Below are 26,818 nucleotides of genomic sequence, written 5' to 3'. Positions count from 1 at the left end.
GGAAGGAGACCCCCATCGTTATACAAAATTACATACATACAAGAGGAAGTGAGGGGAAAGGGAAAAAAAAACAAGGGAGAGAAATGAAGTACAGTAGATGGGGTAGAGAGAGAAGATGGGAGGGGAGGGGAGGGGAGGGGGGGATAGTAGAGGATAGGAAAGGTAGCAGAATACAACAGACACTAGTATGGCATTATGTAAAAACGTGGATGTGTAACCGATGTGATTCTGCAATCTGTATACGGGGTAAAAATGGGAGTTCATAATCCACATGAATCAAATGTATGAAATATGATATGTCAAGAGCTATATAATGTTTTGAACAACTAATAATTTTAAAAAAGAAAAAAAAAAAAAAAAGAAGGTGCTTTTAAATAGTTTCCTGCTTCCTCTGAGTTACTGATTTTTTAAATTTTCCTACTTTCCCCCCAGATAATGTCCACATTCTCTTCAGCTTCCTTTCTTTTGCTTTCTCTAGGGGGAAAGAAAAAGCTTAACTGAAGGTCTGTTCACGTACCACAGCCCCAAACACTGCTGCTGAGCAGCTCATCGACCCCCAACCCACCTCCCTCTGACAGGGGTCCCAGGGCCACTGTGCTAAAGGCCAAGGTGAGCAAAACAAAAGCTGGCATTTGCTCTCTGGGCCCTCAGCCAAGGACAATTGCTCCCAGTGGCTTTACACAGTTGAACAGTCCCAGTGGAGCCTGCAGCCAAGGTCCACAGTGCACTTGCTTGCACTGCTGGCTCGAGGCACAGCAGATCACCATTCCAGCGCCAGCCTCCAGGGCCAGGCGTTTATAATCCATTATGCGTGCCCAGGGCACGCGGGCTCTTCCAGCTCTACAGAGCCACTTCTTGCTAAGTGGTGGTGATTCTTGGGAGAGGAAGAAAGCAAGAGCTATGCTCCAAGAATCAGGGCCATCTGCCTACACCAAGACAGTCTGAACCCCCTAGCAACACACACATTGTGAAGAGTCACCCTGCTGGGATGGCAGGACATGGGGCAGTCAGAGAGCTCCCAGCAGAAATCCAGCTCCCCTCTAATATCAAATGGGAATTATGGATAATTCATTTATCCTTGTTCCATAGAACGTCCGGTTGACCTCGAGCCTAGGCAGAGCACCTGAAGAGGAGCAGTGGCCAAGCTGAAGTCCTAAGAAAGACATCTTAGTGTGGAAAATAAAAAGATCAAGGGGGCTGCATGGAGGGGATCCGGGTCTATCCAAGTCTTCCAGATGCCTCTTTCAAAACAACTGCTTTCCAGATGTCCTGCTTCAGGGGCACGTGGGAATCACAAGAGCTATGCTTTGGATAAGGAGTATCTCCCGAAAGACCCTTGTGTTAAAGGCCTGGCCCTCAGCTTGGCACTGCTGGGAAGTGGTGGGACCTTCAGGATGTAGGGCCAGAGGAAGGAAGATAGGTCACTGGGGATGTGCCCTGGAAGGGGCTATTGGTCCCCCAGCCTTTCCCTATCTCTTTCTTACTTCCTGGTCACCATGAGGTGAGGAACTTTGCTCTACCACGCACTCCCAGCCAAGAAGTGCTGCCTCACCACAGGCCCCAAAACAACAGAGCCAAGCAACATGAACTAAAACGTCTGAAACCCTCTGAGACCTCCAACCACAAAAAACCCTTCCATCTTGTAAGTTGATTATCTCAGGTATTTTGTCATAGTAATAGACTGTGACTCACACACACAAATCTACAGTAATATTCTGTTTTCAAACTGTAGCAAATATTTGAAAATATTTTCACTGAGCTCTAGAAAAGACTCTTATCCAAGAAAAAACAGAATGTATTTTAGAAAGATCAATAACTGAAATCTGTCTGAAATGCTTAAAAGCCAGAGTAGGTGACATCATAACCCTATAAATGCTTTCTGACCCTACCCTGGGGAGCCAGGTCACAGGGAAGGAGAGCAGTATCGATCCTCTCAGAAGATGTGGCTTTCACACAGAAATATCTAGTTGCAGTGTACACCTTTTGGTATTTCTCCTCTGACCAGCATCATCAAACAGAGATAAACCACTCTACCACAGCAATTCCTCACGCGGGGTACCAAGACGGTTTGCAAAGCACTTTCAGGCACAATTAGCACCTGAAACGCCACTAATCCACACACCTCCGCCCTTTCAGCCAGTCTTTTCAGTCTCACTTTTCTCTCCAACGCTCTTACCAATGTGGTCCTCCAGAAAGCAAGGCCCTAGCTACAGTCCCTGGTCCATCAAGCCTCCCTTCAAGCTGTGTCCTAGGAGGATCAAGCTGTGACTATCAATGCACCAGAATGGTGCCTTTCAAAGTCTTTATAAGAGCAGGACTTTTTCCAAGTGACCTCTTTGGGCAATTTCAACATAATCAAAGATAGAAGGACATGACTCCTTAGATGGTGAGTGGGGTCCCAGCCAGCTCCCCTGACAACCTCCCACGTCCTCCTTGGTGTACTTGCAGCACAAGCCACTGAACACCCCCAAAGAGCAAGAACCTAAAATCTACTGGATCAGGACACACGAGGTACTCTTCCAAATACCACTTCAAGTAAACGTCCCCATCTAGATAAGGCATGGTGGAGAAGCCAGATGTGGAGTCAAGGGCATCTAAGTGGAGACCTGGGCTCTGCCTTTCAGCTAAACGAACTTAGAACTCTCTCTGAACCATGATCGCATCTGCAGAATCAATCACTGTAAGGCTAACAAGAGAGAAGAGACGCAGAGCCCCTCACATGGTGAGACACACACAGTGGCCCTTGAGATGTGTATGCTACATGCAAAAGTCCCACTCAGGCCTGAGACTGGAGCTACACCAGGCTCCTGTGCATAGCTTCAGGTACCCATGGTTAACCACCATCCAAAAATCTCAGAAATCAATCAATTCATAGGTTGCAAGTAACTTCTATTAGAGTATAATGTTCTAATTATTCTATTTTACTATTACTGTTAATTTCTTACTGTACTCACTTTATAAATTAAACTTTATCATAGGTATCTATTTACAGGAAAAAACACAGTATATACAGGGTTTGGTCCTATCCATTGGTCCAGGCATCAGCTGAGGGTGTTGGGGACGTCGCTCCCTCAGAGAAGGGGACAACTGGACCACTTGAGTTTCATTTATGGTCTTAATAAAGAGCAGCAGTGAAGCGCTGCCTCACCTGCCACCTAGCCTGCGGGAGTCACTGACAATCTCAGGACTGTGACTTTAATTTCTTGACATCTGTGCCATACTGCTCTTCACCCCTAGCACACTGACATCATTCTTTATATTTCACTTCCTTTGGAAACCCCACAGCACTTTTTAAAGTGATGACAGTGCACAATGGGCATGTGAACCTTGGAGGGGAAGCAGACGCTCTGGAGTGGGAGTCCATGCCCCAGTGCTGAACCTCCCCCCATGCCAGCAGCCCCCCTGGTGCCCACAAGTGCACACACATGCACATGCACACACTCTTGTCCCAAGCTCTGATCAAGGAAACCTCACCAAGAAGGAAACCCAGCTGGAACAAAATCCAAGTTAAGTTCCTTTTACCACAAACGCTTCCTGTGCTTTGCCCTCCACCCCTCCTCTCCTAGGAGCCCCTTCAGCAGAGACCCTGCCTTGTTTCCCAATCCTATGTGATCTGGGTGTGCATGTTTCACCCTGAACTCCCAGCACAATTTGTCAGAGTCCCCTCTTGCAACCTGATAGTCAGACAAGATATGCTACACTGAGAATGGGCAGGTGAAGAGTTAAATGTAAATGCAATCACACGTTTGAAGAAATTAGTTCATATGCATTCATTTATAATTAACACTGCACTAATATTCTAAAGTACCTATTCTAAATTGCCCCAGAACTAATTAAATCTCAAAATGCCCCAGAGAGCAAAAATGTTATCAACCACATTAACAAAAGGCCCAGAACAGTTGTCAGAACAGCAGACTGATGAGGGATTATATTCCGGGGCTCTGCCACCAATTTGCTCCACCCTGCTAAGACAGCAGTTTAAGAGCTTCTCAGACTCAGCAGCTCTGTTACCTGCTGAATATGCATCCTCTGCTTTCCCTCTTCCCCGGGGCTTTCTTACATCTTCCTGTCTCTCCTGTGATGAGAGAAGGACAGGTGAGCACTGCTTCCAGGGCACTGTTCCCACAGGGACTGACTGACACAAACCCAGGACAGGCATGCGGTCTTCACTGCACCTTGCCCCAGTCACTGCACATACAGCTGCAACAAACCACCCCACTCCTGACCTGTGCTCACATTCCCTCAGCTGCAGGTTTTTGCATGAAACTTCAGGCAGCAAATACCTCCTGCACCCCCCTCTCCACCGCCTCCCCCACTGCCAAATCATCGACAGAGGAGTAGCTCATAGCCTGCAGCCCACAGCCCACATCCCCCTCCTCCAGGGAACCTTCCAGGACATGCCCCTTCACCTGTGGCTCAGCCCACTACCACATTTCATCTATTTATATCCCTGCCTGCTCTCCAGATTCAGCTGCTCAAGGGAAGAAACTCCTCTTACTCAAGTTCAATCCCCAAAGTCTGGCTCAGAGCCCACAAGAGCATAAACTCAGGAGTAGGAGATGAGAATCTGCTGCTGCAGGGACCTCACATAGCCCACAGCTGTAGCCAACCTCCTCAACATCTGGGGAGCATGTCCTGCCTCAACGGCCATGGGGCCCAGGGCCGTCACTCCAGAGTATCTCAGACCTCAGGACTGCCACAGACAGCACTCCTTCAAAACATGGTCACAATGCACAACAGCCACCTGCTTCTCTCAGAACCATTCATTACATCCCTTGCATCAGGGATTGCATCACACCCACCAGGCCCAGGCCCTTCCACTCCAGGAAGTAGTGAGCAGCCCACTAAGCTTCAGACAGCAATACTGCCTCTAAGCACCAGACCACTGGCTTCCACCAGAGTCCCCAAGAGCACCAATCTCCAGGCTGGCCTCCATGATGCTGATCAAGAAAGTGTTACTTTCAAAAGTCCTAGTATAAAGGACTTTGTGGGTGAATGTTCCCCACCCATAAAAGGTCCTGAGCCTGCCCTGCTTACTAACAGCCCTGGATGCCAGCAGTTGACAGGGTGGGATACGTGGTACCAACTGACACACCTCATCAAAAGACTTAATTACCAATGGGACTGAAGCTGCTGTCTAGAGATGAGCAGGAAGTGACTGGCATGGGAGAGGGTTCCACTGTCCAAGGAGAAGGCACAGGTGATATGACAGGGCCCCAGTGGTTCAGGGGACTGCCAGGGTTCCAACATTGTTGAAGGAGTGCAGTTACTTGGAGCAGAAAGGACAAAGGGCACCCCAAACAAAAGAAATGATGTGCACAAGAGATGAGGAGAGCACAGGATACCTGCCACTCACAGGCCTCTGAAGGCCCCTGTCCCCCCAGGTGGGAAAGGTGGCAAGGGCTAAGAAGGAAGTCAGGTACAGAGTGGAGCAGGAGCCAGCTCTCAAGCGACCCAGTAGGCTTTCAAGGGGCTCAGACTCTCTTGAACAGTGATGGGCATTTTGGAAGGCCATCTTCGGGGTAAGAACAAGAATTCCTCTTTACCCTTCTTATCTCATCCTTTTGACACTTAGTCTTTTACATATGTTTTATAATATCTATAACATATTAATATAGCAGTGTACCTAACTGAGCCGAAATGCCTCAGTTCACATTCCAGGCCCATCACTGACTACAATGTGGTACTAGACAGGATGTATGCCTTGGTTTCCTAATTGTAAAATGGGGACAAAAATAATAATTGCCTCATGGGAGTTTTATGAAGAAGAAATGAGTTGATATTTGTACAATTCTAGGAAAAATGGCAGGTCCACAGTAAGGACTCTGAATACTCATTACATTAAAAATATACAGCTTACTAGTAAATGAATGGATTTGACCAGAGATGTATCCCCCAACTATCTGCCAACCACTGCAGTGGAAGGGCACAGCTGAACTCTAAGCAGAGTCCATTGGAAAGATTCTGGGGCCTGACCCACAGAGACAGGGGCTGGGATGGGGAGGGGAGGGGAGCTACTCAGCAGGAAGCCAGCCACTGTGATAAGGAAAGGGATGCAGCAGATGAGGGGGCTTCTGACTGAGGTACCTGGATGGTGGGGCCAGTCACCGAGATGGAACCGGGAAGAACACCTATTAGGAGCTGGACAGTCAGGTCAGTAGCAAAGTCCTGTGGGACACCTAGAGTGAAATATGGGCAAGGAAAACATTTGCAGGACACCAGAACCATGATAATGCCTAGAAACTGTGCGGCAGACACAATGAAGGCCACCAAGCACTTCAGTTTCCTGTTGCCCTGGGAACATGGCAGGGCTGCACTTCCTAGTCCCAGAGTCAGGTGGGGCTGCATGACCCCTCCTGGCCAATAAGTTGCATAAACAGAAACAGCAGATATCACTCCTGGGCCAAAGTGAAACCACCCAAGGCTCTCCTTCTCCCCTGTATTGTGACCTGCCAAGTTCAAGGTGGTGACTGCTTCCTCGCTGGGTCACTGAGCAAGCAGAGCCCCCTGAGAACCTGCAATGGACATGCAGCACCCACAAGAAAGCAGGCATGGTAAGCATGGTGAGGTCATGTCCCTGTGACCTGGAGGAGCTCTGCTCTAGGGGTGCAGCCTGCCCCAGTCCCCACCACTAGCAGAATCAGGGATAGTGCTGAGACAGGCAGAAGAGGAGCAGCGGAGAGGCAGGAGCAGAGCTGGGGAAGAGGGTCACAGAGGGACCTTGAACTTTGCCAAGCCAAGTGTAGCTACAGAACTCCAAATTTCATTCCCTGAGTAGTACTGAGAAAAAACAAGGGCATACAGGTGGCCAAAAGAAACGGTGCCAATACACATATTTCCACAGAGACAAGTGTAACGCTCAGGGACTGGCGCTGCACCATCTCCTCACCACAAATTTTCAAATGCAACTCAAACCCAATTTTCAGGTATTTACCAAGTCAGCTGTGTGACTAACAAACGCAGGCAGAGGCAGGGTCCTGGAACGCTGTGGAAACAGCCCCATGAAGAGCACAGGCGCACCTCAGGTGCAGCCATGAAATCCACGCCTGCTCCTCTAAGGAAGGGTTTGACAAGAGTAAAAGGAAATTTTTACAATTCTCTTTGCATAAAATGACCCCAGAAATAACAAGCTTAGAAAGGTTCAGAAGCCACTTTTATAAACTAGACATACTGATTTTCTGTAGGCTGCAAAATGTTTCTCAAAAACACCAGCTGTTCCACATAGCAGCGGGGGAAAAAGTCTAGTTTTCCAGTTTCTTTTACTATTCAAATGCAGAATGAAGTAAATGTGGAGTACATATCAAAAGTGTTATTTTAACTTGACAGGGTTCACAGTAGAGGAAAAAAAATCTTATTTCGTTTTCTTCTAATTGTTTTAACAAGCTATAGAGTCAGGGTCAATTGTTTGAAATATTATTGAACTGCTCTTTACAGAGCATATATTAAAAGAATCATGTGAGAATTTTCCAAATGGTAATACTGTTATATGGCAAACTCAAGAACATGGTGCAGTTGCATGGACCTCAGCCACACGGCAGCTGGGCATAAGGTCATTTCTACATATTTGAGAAGCTTTTACTGTGGCCAGAGAGAAAAACACACCCAGAGTTTACACCTTCCCACTAGGTACTTATGAAATTAAAGTCCATTCAGGTCATTTCAAACCATGGAATACAAGACCGATTTTTGTACTGCCTGTTGCAAGAGGCAGCTGAGATCTTATTAGAAGGGACTGTGCCTGTTACCCTGTTACCCTTGCTAGAGAACTATAGACAGTGAATACCAGGAAAAGCACAAGTAGAACTCAATTTCTTGTGATGTAGAGAAAAACCTGGCAGAGGAGTACTGAAACACTTCAACTCCATATCCTCCAAGTGGAAGCCAGATTGGTTGTGAGACAGGCATGTGATGGACGGGCTAGTAACTGGGCAAGAAGAACAGGGAGACTGGGATCCTGCCCCCACTGCCACCCAAAATGAGCAGGGACACTCCATAACATCACCTCTGGACCTAAATTCCTCAATTATCAAATTAGAAATGGGGTCTAAACAGGATTTTTAAGCCAACCTCAAAAGGCCATATATTATGGGATTAAATTTACATAGCATTCTTGAAATGATAAAATCACAGAGTTCAAGACCACATCAGTGGTTTCCAGATGGGGATTAGGGAAGGGGGCAGCTCAAGGTCAGCTTGGGGGAACAGGGCAGTTCTGCCTCCTACTGGAGCAGCTGCTGACACAAGTCTCCCCCTGTGGTGAGTGACAACGAGTGACAGTGGCGAGCACATACACATTCTTACAGTCTTGGTATCAGGCTACACCTGTGTGAGATACAGCACGTGGGTGGGAGCCTGAGTGAAGGGCACATGAAATCTTTCTGCATTGTCTTGGTAACTTCTTACAAATTCATAATACCTCTGAAATGCAAAGGTTTATTTTTTAAAGGGTTTTTTTAGACTTTGAACTATCACACCCTAATTTTTGTCCATGGACCCTATGATTTAAAATAGTTCATTGGCTAAATTGCATTTATTAAGATTATTCCCTTGTTTAAATTTATTGGTCAAATATATATAAGTGTCTCACTTTCCAACTGATGCAAAAATGTAATTTGCAGGCAGATCAAAAATACAGGTAAAATGAAAGCATCTGAGTCACAGAGGCACACAGAAGCATACTTCCTGTCATGCCAGGCCTTGGGAAAATTTTCTAACTATGATACAAAGGCAAGAAATATATTGTGCCAGCAAAATGCCAAAAAGGCTACAGATAGATTAAATGTTAAAGAACAAACTGAAAAATATCTGCAGCCTATGTGCTAATTCAAAGGTATAAGTAAAGGACATTAATAAGGAATATTCCCAACCACACACCAAACACAAGTAGTTAATACCCATGTACAGGAACAATCATAAGTGACCAAAGAGCTGCAAACTAAAACAATCACCCCCACCTGAGACTGGCGGGGAGAAACCAGAGAACAAGGCAATATGAGCAACACAGCTGGGGTAGAAACTGACGCACACTTTCTCACGGTGGTCTGACAATGTACCTGGCGTGTCAACGTGCAAAACAGGCCCTGTTCACCCAGCAATTAGTTACCAGGCAATTACCTAAGATGAAAATGGCACAGGGTAAAAGATGGTAATAATGAAAGAAAAATGCATGCTCAAGACTCACCTGAGAAGTATTTTTTCATCAGGCAGAAAAAGTTGAAACAATCCTAAACACCCATCAACTGAAAACCAATGGGGTAAGATCTGTGGCCTGTACATGTGATGAGATGCTGTACAGGCTCTAAAGATGACAAGAGTGGACAGTCACTGACTGCCTGGGTCAGGACCCACAGCAACCAGTCAAAAGCCACAACCAAGTCCACCACTCGCAGGCTATGTGCTACAGGCCCATTGCTGGGCCTCGCTGTCTCAGTTTCCTCTCCTATACGATGGGCATAATGACAGTGCCTTGTTTAAAGGTTGCCAGGAGAACTCCAAGAGTGATTAGCTATGAGACACTGAGAACAGCCTCTGTAACATAAAAAGTGTCAGAAAAACCTCATTAGATGAAAAATACTGTCATAAAGAATGTGCCTGCCACATGGAGAACTAGAAATGACCACCGAAGAGCACAGCGACCCCATCCTGACGGCCCAGGCAGGGTGCACAACAGGAGGGGCTTCTCGGCCTCAGCAGCACAAAGGGCGCCAGGCCTGGGCAGCGAGATTGTGGGCCACTGTGGTTTTCTTCTTTGCGTTTTCTATGTCATTAAAAGAGAAAACAAAAAGTATAATCTCCAATTAGCACTCTCAAGACATTTTTGGAATGTAAGTTGCTGGGAGTTTTCTAGAAGTCTAGAAACAGATACACACGTACATACTCATAATAAACAGGTACGTGTACACATACGTGCATATGTTCACACATACACCTACAGATTTACTAAGAATTTACTAAAGAGCTATTTACAACAGCAAAAAAAATCTGACGGAACCTGAACTTTCATCAGATGTACCACGGCTGGCAGCAAAACAAAGTCCTGCATAGCACGGGAAAATGGTACCACAGTGCCACATGGCAAGGGTCATTTGGTGAGGTGAAGGGGACACTGAAGGACTGATACACAAAGCAGACCCTGACCCTTGCAGCCAGGAACATCCACACACCTTATGACCCACTCACACTGTCCAAAGCCAGACCTAGGCCTGAGATTTGGGGATGGGAAAGGAAGAGGAATGTCTGGTGTTGCCAGAGTGCAATCCGTCGTCCCAGCCTAGTCACCAAGGTGGCTGGGTGCATCACAGAAAAGCCTGACAGGAGATACCTACAAGGCCCAGAAACAACACAGATGTGCGAGGAGACGGCACTGGACGGTCAGAGAACTGGGTTCTCAGAAAGACCAGGCAGAAACACAAACAGGGCAGCCTTGTCAGCCAAAGAAGGTCCTTCTGGCTAAAATGCAATGAGCATTAACTAGCTGTGCCGTAAAACGCGGGGCAGGCTGTGTGTGCATGTCTGTGTGTGACAGAGAGAGACTGGGACACATGGGGCAGGTTGTATGTGTGCATGTCTGTGTGTGACAGAGAGAGACTGGGACATCCTATCACCCAAGTGCAGAGACTGATAAAGCCGGGCAACAGGTCGGAGAAGGTGGGTGCTGGACTACCCCTCAATATTTCCTCTCTAAAACTGCTCTTATTCTCCAAAAGAACTTTAGGCTCCCAAACAGCACTGATCCTTCTGCAATCTTGCAGCTGCTGCCCACTCCTCTGACATGGCCACTGCCCGTACTGACTCAGGACCACTGTCCCCACTGCCGAGCTGGGACCTGGGCTGCTGCTTGTTAACCCTGCAGTGGTAAGGTTTCCACAGGCACTTTTCAGGAGAAGAACCACATCGTATATCTTCTACAACCTGCACAGATGTTGGCAATGAGCCTGGCCACCATCCTAGATGTTCATCAGTATTAGTTGATGAATTACTCAATAATCCATCCAATCTGTGCTAGGATTCTGCACACCAAGGGTCTGGCTTCACTGTTCGGAGGGAGGCATTTACAGTAAAGAGTTTAAGAGCAGAGGTTCAAAGTAGGATGGCCAGGGTTCAAAGGCCAAGTCCCCTGACTAAGAGACCTGGGACAAATTACTTCATCTTTAAGTGTCCAAGTGTATCCTTTAAAAAAGAAAAATGAAAATAGTGCTGTCAATGTTTTGAACAACCAATAAAAAAAAAAGAAAGAAAATAGTGCTGTCTCTGCATGGCCCTCAATAGCTAAAAGGACAGCTGGCTGATATTTACTGGGTACTTCTGTAAGGCTATGATGCTCTTTACAAGTCCTGTCTAATTTAATACTCAGAGCAACCACATGCAACAGTATTGCTTCCAGCCCCATGTTACAGACAAGGAGACTGAGCAGAGGCACAAGGGATTTAGAAGTGCTTAAGTGGGATTCCAACCCCAGGAGCCACATTCCAGAGCCAGAGTTTTTGACCTGAATGGCCTCTCATGCAGCAGGCTGAGCAAAGCAGGGAACACCAAGATCTTCCTAAACACGGGAGCAGCCTGAAATCTTGAAAAACAGCCCAGAAGCAAACAATAATTACAGAGCCACTGGAGGCCTCGTGCCTACAGCACAGCCTTGCAACCTCGCTCCTCTGGGAAGGTGGTCTAAGAGAAGCTGTCCCCCAGCTGTCCTCCCTGCTGGAGGCCATTCCTCTTCAGCCCTTTGTAGGAGCTACTTCAGAGCTAACCTCCTCACCCCAGTCCTCAGCCACTGGTGGCCAATCAGGTTCCTAACACAGCTTTGAGTCCCCAAGTCATTCACACTATCCACATGGCCCTGTCCATCCTTAAGACAACCTCCCACCCATCAGCCAAATGCCAAACTGTGGCACCAGATTCACTGACTTTGTACCAGTACACTCTCTCCCAGGAACAATTTTCTATCCTTTGTCATTGTGCATTTTAAAACTCAATCTCCTTTCACAGAACATAAGCTCATCAAGGGTAGAAACTGTTTTACTCTCTCTACGACCCACCAAAGCACCACCAAGGCACCCTGGGCCTGCACACCATGGGCTCCAGCTCACAGATGGTACATTAATTCGAAAGATTATACACAGTAATAGTCAGTAACCATTATGAAAATGAGATGGGGGAGACCTGAATAAGTGCATGCTATCCCAAGTAGCAAGCAAAGCCGTAAGCAAGTATGCGTAGGTACATCTCTGTGAGAAACCACATGGTCACCTGGTCCGTTTACCTGCTTCTCCTTCCTCCTCACCCAAATTCAGCACAATGATGCAGATGTGCTTCCGCAGCTGGCGCGTGTTGGAGAACTTCCGACAGCACTTGCCACACTCCAGGCTGCTCGGGGTCAAGCCAGCCCCTTCCTCTGGAGCCAGTGGACCCTCGTCGCTAGGGTTCACAAAGTTTTCCACCAGCTCCTCTTCAGCACTGGGCTTCTTTGTGGACCCCTTAGGCCTGCCTCTCTTCCTCTTCATGACCAAAAACTCTGCAAAGGAAACAAGAGAGCAGGGTGGAGTGACACTGGGTGGCAAGGCAGGGCACGCACTCAATTTCTAAATGTAAGAATATGTTCAGGTCTCCCATTTTATTAAAAATGAAAGTCTAAAGAAGCCCTAGAAGGGCCCGGCTGCAGCAGCATCACCAGTCCTACTGTTCCTGTGCCTAAATGCTGATGGTACTGGATCTTATGATATTCTGCCTCAAGACTGTCGGGTGAACCTTTGCACATGCTCCTTCTGTGAAGCTTGAGAACTAAGCTGTGGCTGTTGGCCCCCAGACCAAAATCCTCGCTAACCACCACTTCCTTTTAAATCCAGATCTCGCTGCTTCTTTGCAAAGAGTTCTCAGACACTGCTGAGCTTGTCATACTCTTAATGAGTCAGACAACTATTCAGATTATTTCAAGAAGTCAAATTGTCCTGGTGAGAAAGAGAAAAAATCATCACAATCTAAAGCCACAAATTATAGGGCAAAGACAATAACAATATTTTTCAAGTTTCCTAGCGACCTACTGATTTTAAATGGCATGATCAGAGCTGCTTTAAAGCCAAGTTCCAAATCATTTTATAACATGCATTTCTTCTTGATTAGTGTTCATCTTTCAGGCTTGTATCTCTGAAATAAAGGTAGAAATTAAGAGCAAAGCAGGGTCGGGAAGCAGAGCAGCATGTACAGTCGTGCAAAGTGAAGCAGAAGATGTGACTTTGAGAGGAACCCCTGAAAGAGCCAACCAGGGGGCCACTCCTGGTCAGGCTGAAATCCCCAAGACCACAGCCATCTGTCTGACTAAAGAATGCAATCTGGGCAGTCCTCGGAATCTGGACAGCAGGGAAAAGGGTGGACTCCGGGTCCTGGCATCATTTTGGTTGAAGACTGGTCTATGGATGAGGATATCTTTGGGGGACCTTCCTGCTCTTTCTGAAGTTGTGGCTCTGCACAGTGAAACACCAGCCACTTTACCCACTGCTAGCACCACAGAGATCCTTTAATGAAAAGGGTGGCCTGTGTTCATGGTCAGAGAGGGAGGCTATGGGGCAGAGTCTACAAGGAAGGCAGTTCACCTGCAGGCACTCTAGACAAGGAAGCCGACCTTGGCACTGGGTTCCCATGAACATAGAGAGGCGCCCATTCTCCTGGGGCAGGAGATTTCCAGGAGCAAAGCCTCTGCTGAGCTGCAATGCACAGGTCTGCCTTGGCTGGGGGTCCAACCACAGCCTCTTCAGCCACAGCAACAGGCACAATTACAAACCATAAAGGCACACTGAGAGTCCAGACAGAACACGCAGCAGACCAGAGCCCTCAGTCCCTTCGCCAATACTGAATTTCCACGAGAAGACAAAGGCTGTTTCCAGGAGGACCAGCCCCCACATGTGGGGATGGGGGAGAGAAGGAATGCAGTGAGTAAGGAAAAAGTGTTTACCCCAAAGTCATTAAAACTTTTCCTATTATTATTCTTCAAAACAGCACGTACAACCTATTGAAGCAGTAATTGATATCAGAGCAGCAGAATTAGCAAAGTCTATGAAACACCCACCACATGTCACATTAGCTGAGCTGCACAAACATGGTTCATAACAGTCTATTGAAGTTTGTGGCCCAGATCTAACCCCAGTGATCAACTCTGGCATCCTGCCATGAAGAAGCCACTGCTCTGAAATGTTCTCTCAGGACACAGCTGCGTATTCAAGAATTAACCTAACTCAAGAGAGGTCCAGCCCTTTCTCTGGGTGACTGGGAGGGATCCCCAGACTCCTAGATGTCCCTCTGGATGGGAGGGTCTGTGTTTCCCTGGGGTCTTGGCCCCTGGATGATTGATGATGCTTCACCTTGGTTCCAGTACATCAGCTCCAACCTCCAGAGGCACTGGAGAGCAGTCACAACCTCAAGGAGGGTCTGGAGACCATTCAGGTGACTGTGTGTCACTGAGGCCCAATAGACACTCTGGACAGCCAAGGCTCTGTGAGCTTCCTGGATGGAGATTATCTTGCTGTTGTCATGCACTAAAGACAGAGGAGACGTCTAGGACTCCCTGAGGGGACCAAAAGGAAATAACAGAACTTTCCTTAGTTCTGTGAATTCTTGCAAATTATCAAGCCTAAAGAAGGCCCTAGAGATCCCCAAATTTGCAGCTAGCTGGTCAGAGAAGGTGGCCCTGGAGACCCCCCCCTGGGTTGTGGCTGGTGTCAGAAGCCTGTTGAGGACTTAGTCATGTGGCGCCCTGTGCTCCTAACCTGGAGTTTGGCAAACTGGCATGGCAAGTCCCCACGTTTTCTCACAACACACCTGAGCACACAGCCAAGAGCAGCAGTGCCAACTGTGCAAAAGACAGTTTGCTGGCAGCAGGCTGGGAATGCAGCCAGGGTGCCATCCAGCAGGGCTGTCTGGAAGTCTGTCTTCCCACAGAGTGGAGACTCCTTGAAGGCAGAGCCCTTGCCCTGCTGATACCTCATCCACTCTGCACCTAGCCTGGTGCCCTGACCCAGTAAAGCTGGCTGAATTAAACTGATGAGCAAGGTGCAATCTGGTTGTCAAGGAAGAAACACAAAATCGGCCCTGAAAGCTTTGAAAAGCCTCAAACACAATGGTGACAAAACTAATCTCCCATCTTGGTACATCCATAATTCAGATCCTCAAGACCAATTAGTTAGCTAAAAATGAAATATTCATAAATGAACTTGGAATAATTTAAGCACTGGAAACGAGTTGCTACTGTCAACCACCCACATTTTATAAAAAGAGCTGAGAATCCTGGAACCAGGCAAGGAAAACGATGCAAGCTCTAAATCCAAACATTTGGAAGGAGCTAGCTGTCTATACTTCCTCTTCCTCCTGCCCAAATTCCTTTACTCAAGTGTCACTCAAATCTGGAGATTTTGTCACAAAAACATCTGCAGGGCAAACCCCTGTCCACCCAGGGCAACTGTGCCATCCCATGCCTGCACACAGTCTCCAGACTCCAAGGTGCCACTCCAGGTTCTCCCTGGCCCCAGCTCCTGTCTCCCTGTCATACCTTGGCTCTAGAATCTTCCATCATTCTGGATGACTCTACCCACATAAAAAGACCAGACTTCTAGGTATAACCCTAGAAACACACACACACACACACACACACACACACAGCACCTCCCTCTCCCTGCCTCGCCCTCCACCCCTCAGTGCCCTCCCCTAGACATGCAGATAGTCCCTGTCCCTTTACTTACATGCAGTTCTAGTCCCCCTGCCTGTGACCATCTTCCTCATTCCCAATCAGACCCCTAACTCCAATTCACATCCCAACATTTCAGGTCCAGCTCAAGTCTCAGCACCTCCTCCCTAGGCCGTTTTAAGCAGGTCAGGCCCTTGCGAGCTGACCCGCCTCACAACATGAACTCCTCATAGCAGAATGTAGACAGTTTCCTAATTATTGCCCTTTTCCTCTCCTTGCACTGTAAACCGTAAGGTTTGAGCTGGGCTCTCAATTCCTGGGTCCCACAGGAACTTAAACAGAGCTGAATATGGAATATTCATTTAATAAACACTTTGATCCACTATTTGATGACTGAAAAAGAGGCATTTGGAAAATAAGTCATTTCTTATGTTCCAAGTTTCCAATTAGAAAAACGGGGGCTGGACCATGGTGCATCTGAACCTGCTCTAATCCCACAGTCTAGGGACAACTCCCTCTTGTCAGATAATCACCCATGCAGATCCCAAGAGAAAGCTGACAAGGGACAGAAAGCATGAGGCAAAGACTTTTTAATTCAATCAAGACATGAGCATCATGGAAAAATAGCCCAACATAATCAAAAATTTAATAATGAGTTCTGTATGTGCATCACTCAAGTTTGCAAGACACTTTCTCTGCTATTATCTCATTTTATTCTTAAAAATCTTATGAGACGAGTATAGCAAACATAACTTCTTCAACGGAAGAGGAAATGGGAGCCCAAATGTTCCAGTGGCTTGGCACCCCTTCCAGGGAGCCGCCGAGCTGCAACCCTGGGACCTGGGTTGCCTCATTCCAGCCAAACTGTTCCTGCGGAGTCACACCCACTATGGGTACTGAGGGTCATTTCCACACTAAAGGAGCCAATGCGCACGGCACAGAGCACACTGACTTGGAGTTACATAGACTTGGATTCAAATCCCCTCTGAGCCTCAGTTTCCAATGTGAAAAATAAACACAGAACTGTCCCTATTTTACAGAGTCACTGTTGACAACAGTGATCCACTATAGTCTGAGCATGGTACTGCGGGACTGATAAACAACTACTATTTATTATTCTGGCCATGGTCCCTAATATCCTGATTTGGAATTTCTCTTCCTAGCCAGTCCACTGTTAGATTATATGATTCCTTGATGTACATGCATTCTTGTTTATTCTGACTCGGTGCATGTTTTTTCCTTAATTTCTTCCTTTTACAATAGCTCATACACCAAGAAATCCAATATAATCAGGAGCACATCCATTTTCTTCTGCCTAAGAGCACAGATACACAGCCTCCTGGTGCTCTCACTTGGCAACTCAATCTCTAGTCACACCAGCTCCAGAATTTTGGAAGATCCTGAAAGACAAATATTTTAGAGCCCTGACAGTCAATCTCCCTGACATTTACATCCAAAGCCCAAAAAGCACTAGGGGAGACAATGAATTATTTATCAGAGAAGAGGAAGTGTGAGCCTCTCAGGTGTCTGGAGGATGCGCACCCCCTCGGTGGGCCAGACTACATCCTGCTCTGCAGCACCAGGCACCAGAGCCCAAGGCTTCCCAGGGCTCCAACGGCCCAGTGGTGGAAATGCCTCGTGAATGAGAGCAGTGACTAATCCAGCACCCAGACCTCAGGCACCACTGCCAAATATTTCACTTGCATTTCCTCACTTAACACCCAAAGGTATCCTTAGTATTGTCCCCTTTACACAGTCAAGAACACTGAGGCATACAAAGATTAATTAATATGTCCCAAGCTCACAGAACAGAACAGTGCCAGAGGCAGGATTTGAAAATGGACCTGTTTGCCTCAGAGTCAGTGAGCTTCACCACTGACTTGGAGAGCAAGTCCTTTGGTCAGTGCAATTAACAGAGCACAGAAATAACAGAGGCTGACCTCTAAGTTCTACAGGAAAATGACAGTCTCAGGCAGCTATGCACCTCAGTGTGACAGCTCCCAACACTAAAGAGCACTGTGCGTAAGGGAGGGGGCAGGTTTGCCACACACAGAGCACTCATTATGGACCATGTTCAAAGCACTAGGGTGGCGTGCACAAACATATGCTTGCCTCAGAACCTGTGAAAAAGGCCAGTATCTCCTTGTGACAGATGACAGGAGTCACACCTGGAGGACCCTCCAGGGCCAACTTGCACCAGCCAAGCTTCATACTCAGGCACTGGCTGCATCAGTTCTGTGTACCTTTCATGTATGTTCACCCAGAAAGTACCTGTGACTAACTCATCCCAGAAGAGGCACCTCCTGCAATCTGCACAGAGGCTCCGGTGTGCTCGACCAGGCCCTGACAGCTACACGAAAGTCCCAGGACCAGGACACAAGTCTAGGGGAATTCCAAGATGTGTGTCCTTTCCTCTACATCCACAGTGCCAACCAGGACAGGCTGGAAGGCTAAGGTCTCAGCTGTTACTAGAAGAACCAGCACAGTATTCCTAACGTACCCATAATGACTTCATTTGGGGCAAATCTTCAGAAGAGACAATACTATGATATCAATTTAGACATCAACCTCCTAGGATGCCTCTTTTTACTCTCAAGCCAGAGTAAGTGACCCACTTCATGGCTGACCCTAAAGAAGCACTCACCTGCTGCACACAGGGCCTCCTGGCCAACTTGCTGTCCACTAGGCAAGAGGTACCCAAACAGGAACAGCCTGGGTACACACCCCCAGCACCTAGCACAGCACCCAGGCAAACAGCAGGCCCTCAATCAGCAGGGAGTGAACAGAGAAGTGGAAGGGGGCAAAGGAAGGGAAGTAACAGGTAGAAAAGAGAAGGAAAAGTTTCTAAGGAGGGTGTGAAAGGGGGAAATCAGAAGAACCAAAACAAGGCTCCAGAGGCCCATGCAACTCTCCCTTCAGCAAGGGCAGCCGCCCACCTGCGCAGAGCCAGGAGAGCAGAGCACATGTGCACACACAATCGGCACTAGCTCCCACGGCCCGCTCAAACACACTCGTGAATACTCACACATCTGCACTATACACACACACACAGAGGAGAAAGAGCTAAGTCCATCAGGCAATTTCTGCTTGGATCACAGTCAAAATCTGATTAGGAGGAGGGGGGAAATGAAAGGTCATTGTGAAGACCACTTCCTACAGAAGCCAAAAAGATTAAAAGGCTATAAAATAAACCAGAGGATTTAGGAACCTCCATGTTCTAAAGGGAAACCAAAATAATAAATCAATTACTACTCAGTTAAAAGTTTAATTAAAGCATTTCAAGTATCTCTCAAGTTAAAATGAATTGTGAAGGTTAAACCTGAATGGAAATCATTAGAGAGAAACGAAACCTCTACAAGCCTCAAATTTTATGGACTTCCACAAAGAGAAAAAGAAGGGCTTGAGGTTCTTAATGAAAGACTTTTGAAGAAATTTTCTACTATAAGAGGCTGAGTTTAATTAAAGTCTTAAGAAATAGTTTTTTAAATTAAACTACACAGGCAATTAATCTTCCAGTATACACAACAGAAAAAGAGAAAATGCATTCAGGAAGAATTCAAGGCATAAGTTATTTAATAAAGGAGAACAACATATAAGAGTACTCAGTGGAAAGGACTTACCTATACTGCCCCTCCCCTATCCACAGTTGGCTTCCCATGGTTTCACTTACCCATGAGCAGTCTCCTAAGACTAAATAAAAATGACTCCAGAGCTAAACAACTTGTGAGTTTTATATTCCACACCATTCTGAGAAACATGATGAAATCTGTCACTGTCCCACTCTGCCCTGCTGGGACATGATTAATCCCTCTGTGCAAGATATCCACTCTGTATACACTACCTACCCATTAGTAGCTTAGCAGCCAGCTCAGTTATCAGATCAACTGATGAGGCATCATATGCTTACATTCAAATAACCCTTATCTTACTTAATAATGGCCTCACAAGAATAGCGACCATATTATTACAGTATATTGCCATAATTATTCTATGTTATTGATGTTATTATTATACCTAATTTATAAATTAAACCTTATGACAGGTATGTATATAGGGGGGAAAAGACATAGTATGCACAGAGTTTGGTACTACCCATGGTTTTGGGCATCCATTGGGGGTCCTAGAACACATCCCCATAGATAGAGCAGAACTACTGCAGATATTCTTCAATTTATAATGGAGTCATGTTCTGGTAAACCTATCATAACCTTTTAAAACATCATAAATCAAAAATACATTGAATATGCCTAACCCTCAAATATCCTGGCTTGGCAACATGGCAAATACAGAGCATGGGATGCTTCCCCTTGTGATCATGTCACTGACTGAAAGCTGAGCCTCACACCACTGCCCACATCAAAAAAAGGATCAGACCACATGTCACTAGCCCAGGAAAAAGATTCAGTTTCAAAATTTTAATATGGTTTCTGCTGAATGAATATTGCTTTCACAGCATTGTAAGACTGAAAAATTGTAAGCCACACCGTGGTTAAGCCAGGGACCTTCTGCACCCACAGTACCACAAGAACACACAGACACGATCAGAACAACTGGGCCTCAACCCCTCTCCCACTTACTAATGAAGTACCATGCGAAAGTTATTTTAACTTCTTGAGTCTCTAAACCACATATTTCTCAATTATAAAATCTGGACATAGACAAGAAAAAGGGGACTTGAGCAACACTTTAAGCCAACAAGATGTAACATATATAGAATATTCTATCCAAAAACAGAAAACAAATTCTTTTCAACATCACATGGTGGTTTCTCCAGGAAAGGTCACATGTTAGGCCATAATTCATTTTAAAATTTAAAAGGGCAGCTTCTGAATAGTTAACAACAAAATTAAAAGCAACCTAAGAATGGGGAAAAAATATTGTCAAACCATATATCTAGTAAGAGGTTACAAGGAAGTCATACAATTTGATAGTAAAATAAAAAATAATAATCTGATTAAAATATATACAAAGAAACCGAATATATATTTCTCAAAAAAAGACATATAAATGGCCAATGGGTACATGAAAAGGTGTTCAACATAACTAATGGTGAAAAAATTAAAATCACAATGAGCTATGACCTCATAATTGAGAAGATGCTAGGGCTATTATCAAAACAGCAAAAGAAAACAAATGTTACAGGATATGTAAATCAACAAACCATTATGGATAACATCATGAAAGTTGCCTAAAATAAAAATGTAACACCCAAAAATCTAGCCATCCCACTTCTGGATACACATAAAATGGAAACTAAATCAACAGGTGGAAGAGATATCTGCACTCTCATTTTCATTACATATTATTCACAATACTCAGGACATGGGAACAACCTAAGTGTCTATTAATGGATGGAAAAAGAAAACAGGTAGATACAGACAGATAGAATTCAGCCGTACAAAAAAAAAAAAGAAAGAAAGAAAATCCTGTCCTTTGTGACAACATAGATGATCCCCAACTGCATTATACTAGGTGTAATAAGTCAAAGAGAGAAAGAGAAGACGTTATAATCTCACTTACATGTGCAATATAAAAGACTTCAAATTCACAAAAACAGACTGCATAATGTGGCTACCAGGGGTTGGGAGGTGGAGGAGAGTAGACTTTTAATGTACTCACCACACACACAAAAAAAAATCATAATTAGGTAAAGTGACAGACATTTTAACTAATTTGATTGTGATAGTCATTGCATGACACATATACCTATCAAATCATTATAATGCACATCTTAAATCTGTATGATTTTGTTCATCAATAATGCCTCAATAAAGATAAGAGAGAAAACACATTTTGAAAACAAAAAGATCTGAAATCAATAGTCTCTCTTCCAACTTAAGAAACAGAAACACAGTAGACTTAAAGCAAGAAAAAAGACATAAATAATAAAAATTAGAGTAGAAAGATATGAAATAGAAACATGGAAAAGCAAAAGAAAAAATCAGCAAAACCAAAGTTTTGAAAAGATCAACAAAAAACGGCAAATCTTTAGCTAAACTATGTTTTCTCTGATATAAGGAGGCTGACTCATAGTGGGGTAGGGAGGGGGAGCATGGGAGGAACAGACAGACTCTAGATAGGGCAGAGGGGTGGGAGGGGAAGAGAGGGGGCAGGGCGTTAGCAATGATGGTGGAATGTGATGGGCATCATTATCCAAAGTACACGTATGTAGATATGAATTGGCATGAACATACTTTACATATAAGCAGAGATATGAAAAATTGTGCTCTATATGTGTAATAAGAATTATAATGCATTCCACTGTCATATATTTAAAAAATAAAATCAATTTATAAATAAATAAACAAACAAATAAATGAATGAATCAAGAATGAAAGAAGAGGTATTACTATCAAACTGACAAGTCAGAAAGATTATAAGGGACTATTATGAATAATTGTACACCAAAAAACTAGATAATCTAGATGAAATTTCTATAGAAATTTTCCTAGAAAGACACAAACTACTAAATTCCAGAATAGAAGATGTACATACACCTCTACCCTGTAGAGAGACCGAATTAGCAATCAAACCCCCCCAGTGGAAGCCAGGCAATCTCGGCTACTCAGGAGGCTGAGACGGAAGGACTCTAAGTTCAAGACCAGTCTCCGCAACTCAGGGAGAACCTGTCTCAAAATAAAAAATAAAAAGGCACTTTACTCAGTAGTAAAGTACTCCAGGGAGGTACCAAAGCAGGGTAAGGAAGGATTTCTCAGTGGAAAGGAAAACACACAAACGAAAGGCCTAAATGGCTTTACTAGTGAATTCTAACAAAAACTTTAAAAATCAAAACTAATACTTCAAAATTCTTCCAAAACAGAAAAGAGAATGAGAAACTTCCCGAGCCATTCTATAAGGCCACTATTACCTTGACACCAAAACCAGAGACATCAGAGAAAAGAATTTAGACCAATATCCTATGACTATAGACACAAATATCTTCAGAAAAATAGTAGCAAACCAAATCTAGCAGCATATTATATTAAAAGGATTATGCAACATAATCCAAAAGATTTATCCCAGGTATTCAACCATCAGTACAAAAAGCCATATTGGTAGAATACATTTTTTTAAAACAATGCAGAAAAAGCATTTTACAAAATTTACAAAATTCATTTTGTGATTTAAAAATTCAACAAACTAAGAATAGAACAAACCTCCTTTTCCTAATGAAACTATCAAGGAAAAAAAGAGCTACTGTAATAATGGTAAAAACCAGATGCTTCCCACCCCCCCACCCCCCCGTAAGATCAGGAAGAAGACAAGGATACAGGATGTACACTCTTAGTATTTCTATTTAACATTGTACTGGAGATTTAGACAGGGCAATTAAACAAAAAATGAAACATAAGGCACCCAGATTGAAAAGAAAGAAATAGAACTCTCTCCACTCTCAGACTGACATTATCATATATAGACATACACATCCCTAAAGAATCCCCTAAAAAAATATTAGATCAATAAATGGATTTAGAAAGGTTGTGTACAGGATACAAAACCAGGAACAGCTGCATTTATAAATTAGCAATGAACATTTGAAAATAAAGAAAATAATACACTTATAATAGTATTAAAAAGAATAAAATACTTATAAATAAAAGTAGTCAAGGAGGTATAATACTTGTACACTAAAACTACAAAACATTGTTGAAAGAAATGTAAAGATTTAAATAAATGGAATGCCACCCATGCTTATGAATTGAAGGTATAATATGTTAAGAGAGCACCCAAACTGATCTATATAGACCCAACACAATCATTATTAAAATTTCAAATTCCTTTTCTGAAGAAACAGACAAACGGTCCTAGAATTCTTAAGGAGCTAAGAGGGATCCTGAAAAGCCAAACCAATCTTGAAAAAGAAGAGCAAAGCTGGAGCACTGCACTCCCCCTTCACTACAAAGCTGTGGCCCTTCAACAGACAGCAGCGTCATGAGGACAGACACAGACCAACCAACGGGCGAGTGCCCAAACCATTCAACGGGGGAGGGTAGACGAGATGACTAGAAGCCAGATGCAAAAGAATGAATTCAGAAACCCTCCCTCACACCATGCGCGAAAACTAATTCAAAATGGATAACCTCCAAAACCTTCAAGGTCCTTAGTAATCAAAGAAATGCACATCAAAATCACAGTGAAGCACCAGTTCACACCCAGTAGGGCGGCTGTAATTAAAACTATGACAGTCAATAAATGCTGTCAAGGATGTGAAGAAACTGGGTTCCTCCTATATTACTGATGAGAAAGTAAATGGGGCGACTGCAGTGGAAAGTAACTTGACAGTCCTCAAAAGTCTACACACAGCATGACCACAGGTCCCAGCAATCCCTTTCCTTGACATACTCACAAGGGAAATGAAAACACCCGCCCACACAGCAACCTGCAGAGAAGCGCACAGGCACACAGTCACCACAGCCACCACAGCCAAACGGGAATGCCCACCAGCGAGGAACACAGAGCAGAACCGCCACAGACCCGCGCATCACTCACCCTGGAAGGAGCCAAGTTCTGACACACGAGACAACATGGCCAGTCCAGGCAACCTTACGCTGTGTGGAAAATCAGACAGCAGGCCAAAGCTTCTCCTTGAAAAAATGACAGGGTACGCACAGCCAGGAAGGCGTGGGGTCCCAGAAGCCCAGAGAAGGGCCACCAACCCACACAGAGCCTCGAGGAGCTCCCACAGTGGACAGGCCCCAGTAACCTGCAGGAGAGAGACAGGCAGACACCCGCCAGGGGCTTCCCAGGCACAGGTGGCTTTACCTTCCACAGACTGCTGCTGCCCCAGCAGCCGGAAGGTCCTGAGAGAAGGAGAGGCCTGTGGGGCTACTGCAGTGAGGAGAGGGGGCAGACCACCAGAAAGGGAGGGTGTCCTGAGTGGACGGCGATGTCCGTCACCAGGACCCGCCCGTGAGGAGGGGATGCACCCAGAACACACCTACAAGTAACTCTGTGAAATTCCATCTGCCTTATTATCCTTTATCCATTCCTTACTCATAAAAGAAATAAAAAATGTAGAATTATTTTCTATTCATGTCTTATGGTAAGAAGAAAATCTTAATAAGTAAATCTGAATAAAGATGGGACTCACAGCTTTGGCAAGAGCCAGCCTCAAAGCTCTTCCCTGCTAACCGGGAGGCTTCCCTCTGCCGTTCACACGAGACAGAAGAAAGAAGCCATGTTCTGAGTTCATCATGTTCAACCCGAGGCAGGCACCCAAAGGCTCCAGGTTGGTGACTAAAGATCTGGGTTCCCTGGGAGCTGCACTCTTCACAAGCCAGCAGGGGAGGTCCTGGGGACATAAGCCAGCAGCCTCTCTCTGGGCAGGACTCTAGGCCTTGCCCACTCGACCCACAGCAGGCACCAGGAGGCACTGGAGGCCCTGGCACGTGGGAGATGCTGAATCTTCCTGTCCCACAGAAACCTTCTTCCTCTTTTTTTACTCAAAGCAGAGTTTGGAACACAAGCAGCAGCTTGAGATGTGATTGTTTAGGACTGGCCAGCTCACTCCTGCTTCCTCTGAGTGGGGAGAGGTAGACGTGCCCACCCCGAGAAACACCACCAAGGCGCCATCAATGCTGATGCCACCAGTACTGACTGCTCTCCTGAGCGCCAGTTTCAGGGGCTGGATTCCCTTAGCTTCTCTCCTATGCCACTGACAGTACCTAGCAGAACTTCCTAACTCCTCAACAACTGCATCCTCTCAAGCACCCTGGGAGCAGGCCTGAGGGACTTATTAACCAAACATTTTTTTGTCTGGAGTCTCTGCTTGTTAACATTGTTGACAGATCATCAATAAGCCAGCCTGTTTAGAAATGCCAGTCTGAATATTCCCAGGAAAGAGCACCTGGATTATCAGTGTGGCTGACGAATCCTAAGACGGGGCCTGGACCGCCACACACTGGGCCTCTTCACAAGAGGCTGCCTGTTGTCCCTCTTCATATGAAAATAGTTTCGTGGGGATTTTTCTAACTCTCATCAGCGGTTCCTCTGTGCTATATATTTTCTTTGTCGTCCATGGGGACCTAATTACAGTGCCTGGATGGCTGCTCTAGTCCACACGCCTGTAGCATCTCGATCAGCCAGAGGGAGAGTCCTGGACACCAGACAAGCTGGGTCTCACTTCACACCCTGACTGCAAACATGAAGGGCTCTGAATGATTTGAGGCTCTGCAAGTTGAACCCCTGCTCCAGGTTCATGCTATCATTTTGGAAATGCTTTAAAATTATATATAGTAATTTATTAATCAAGTTTAACAACAGCCTCCTTTTACTGTCTCCTACATCATCTTCAGTAGGTATATTCTCTGACTTAATCTGCATATTTGTCCTCATTTTTAAAATAAGCAAAGTGAGGTTTGGAGAAGGAACATCATTAGCTCCAGGTACTTTCTCTGATGGGTGCTAGAGCTGGGGGCAACACACCCGTGTCTGATAACAAGCTCGAGTTTTTATATCACCGGATCCTAATGGCTCCTTGCATTCATTCATTCATCTACCAGCCAGGTGCTGGAGCAACCCTAGAGGGGTGGGGAGAGGGAATTCAAAGAGGCCACCTCACTGGAAGGTCTACAACTGGACAATTACTGGGTTTTTCCAGGATTCTGCTGGGCCATGTGACAGAGCTGGCATCTCCACATGGAGAGCACATGGGCACTGACGGAGCCCTACCCCCCGCACACAGCTGCCCTTACCATCTCCAGTCTTGCTTGGGTTGGGAGCATCTGGAGTACTCAGGGGCCTAAGGGGAATGATGATATCATCCACACGGACCCCTTCATCCCCGTGTTTCTCAGACACATGGGAGAGGAGCTCCGACTGATTTGGCGAGAAGAGATTACAGCATTTGCACATGAAGATGGCCGTGCTTTCTGTAAGAGAAAAAAGGAAAATGTTTTATTTTGCCTTCACATACACGATTACTCCCAATGGGTGGAGAAAATGCCAGGGGCTGCCATGCCATGCAAATGCCAGCCTCCAGTGAGTCTCCCTCTCATCTCGGGTTCTTCCTGCTGGGTCTAGGAACCTCAGCCCTCATCAGAGTGGCTGATGTGGACCTCCTTCTGCCCAGACACCAGCCCATGGAACCTGAAAAGTTCAATCCTGTCCTCAAAGAGTCCACCACACTCATGCAATTAAGCATCTTAG

At 45.5% G+C, this 26,818-nt stretch overlaps 1 protein-coding gene across 5 annotated transcripts in view; it reads right to left on the bottom strand.

Annotated features, from left to right (window-relative positions):
* Window positions 1–26,818, bottom strand: part of Zfat (zinc finger and AT-hook domain containing) — a 179,930-nt gene that overhangs the window by 124,480 nt on the left and 28,632 nt on the right. For 4 of the 5 annotated variants that reach the window (XM_027950491.2, XM_027950500.2, XM_071602101.1 and 1 more), the window contains exons 2-3: window positions 26,365–26,541; window positions 12,260–12,511 (exon numbers count right to left, since the gene is read on the bottom strand). In XM_027950491.2, coding sequence (XP_027806292.1) covers window positions 12,260–12,511; window positions 26,365–26,541 — 429 coding nt within the window. The remainder of the gene's footprint in view (window positions 1–12,259; window positions 12,512–26,364; window positions 26,542–26,818) is intronic. The other variant, XM_071602100.1, reaches the window with a different exon arrangement.

This window comes from Marmota flaviventris, chromosome 15 (genome assembly GCF_047511675.1).
Source record: "Marmota flaviventris isolate mMarFla1 chromosome 15, mMarFla1.hap1, whole genome shotgun sequence".
Taxonomy (NCBI): Eukaryota; Metazoa; Chordata; class Mammalia; order Rodentia; family Sciuridae; genus Marmota; species Marmota flaviventris.
This window is presented reverse-complemented; position numbering and strand designations above follow the sequence as displayed.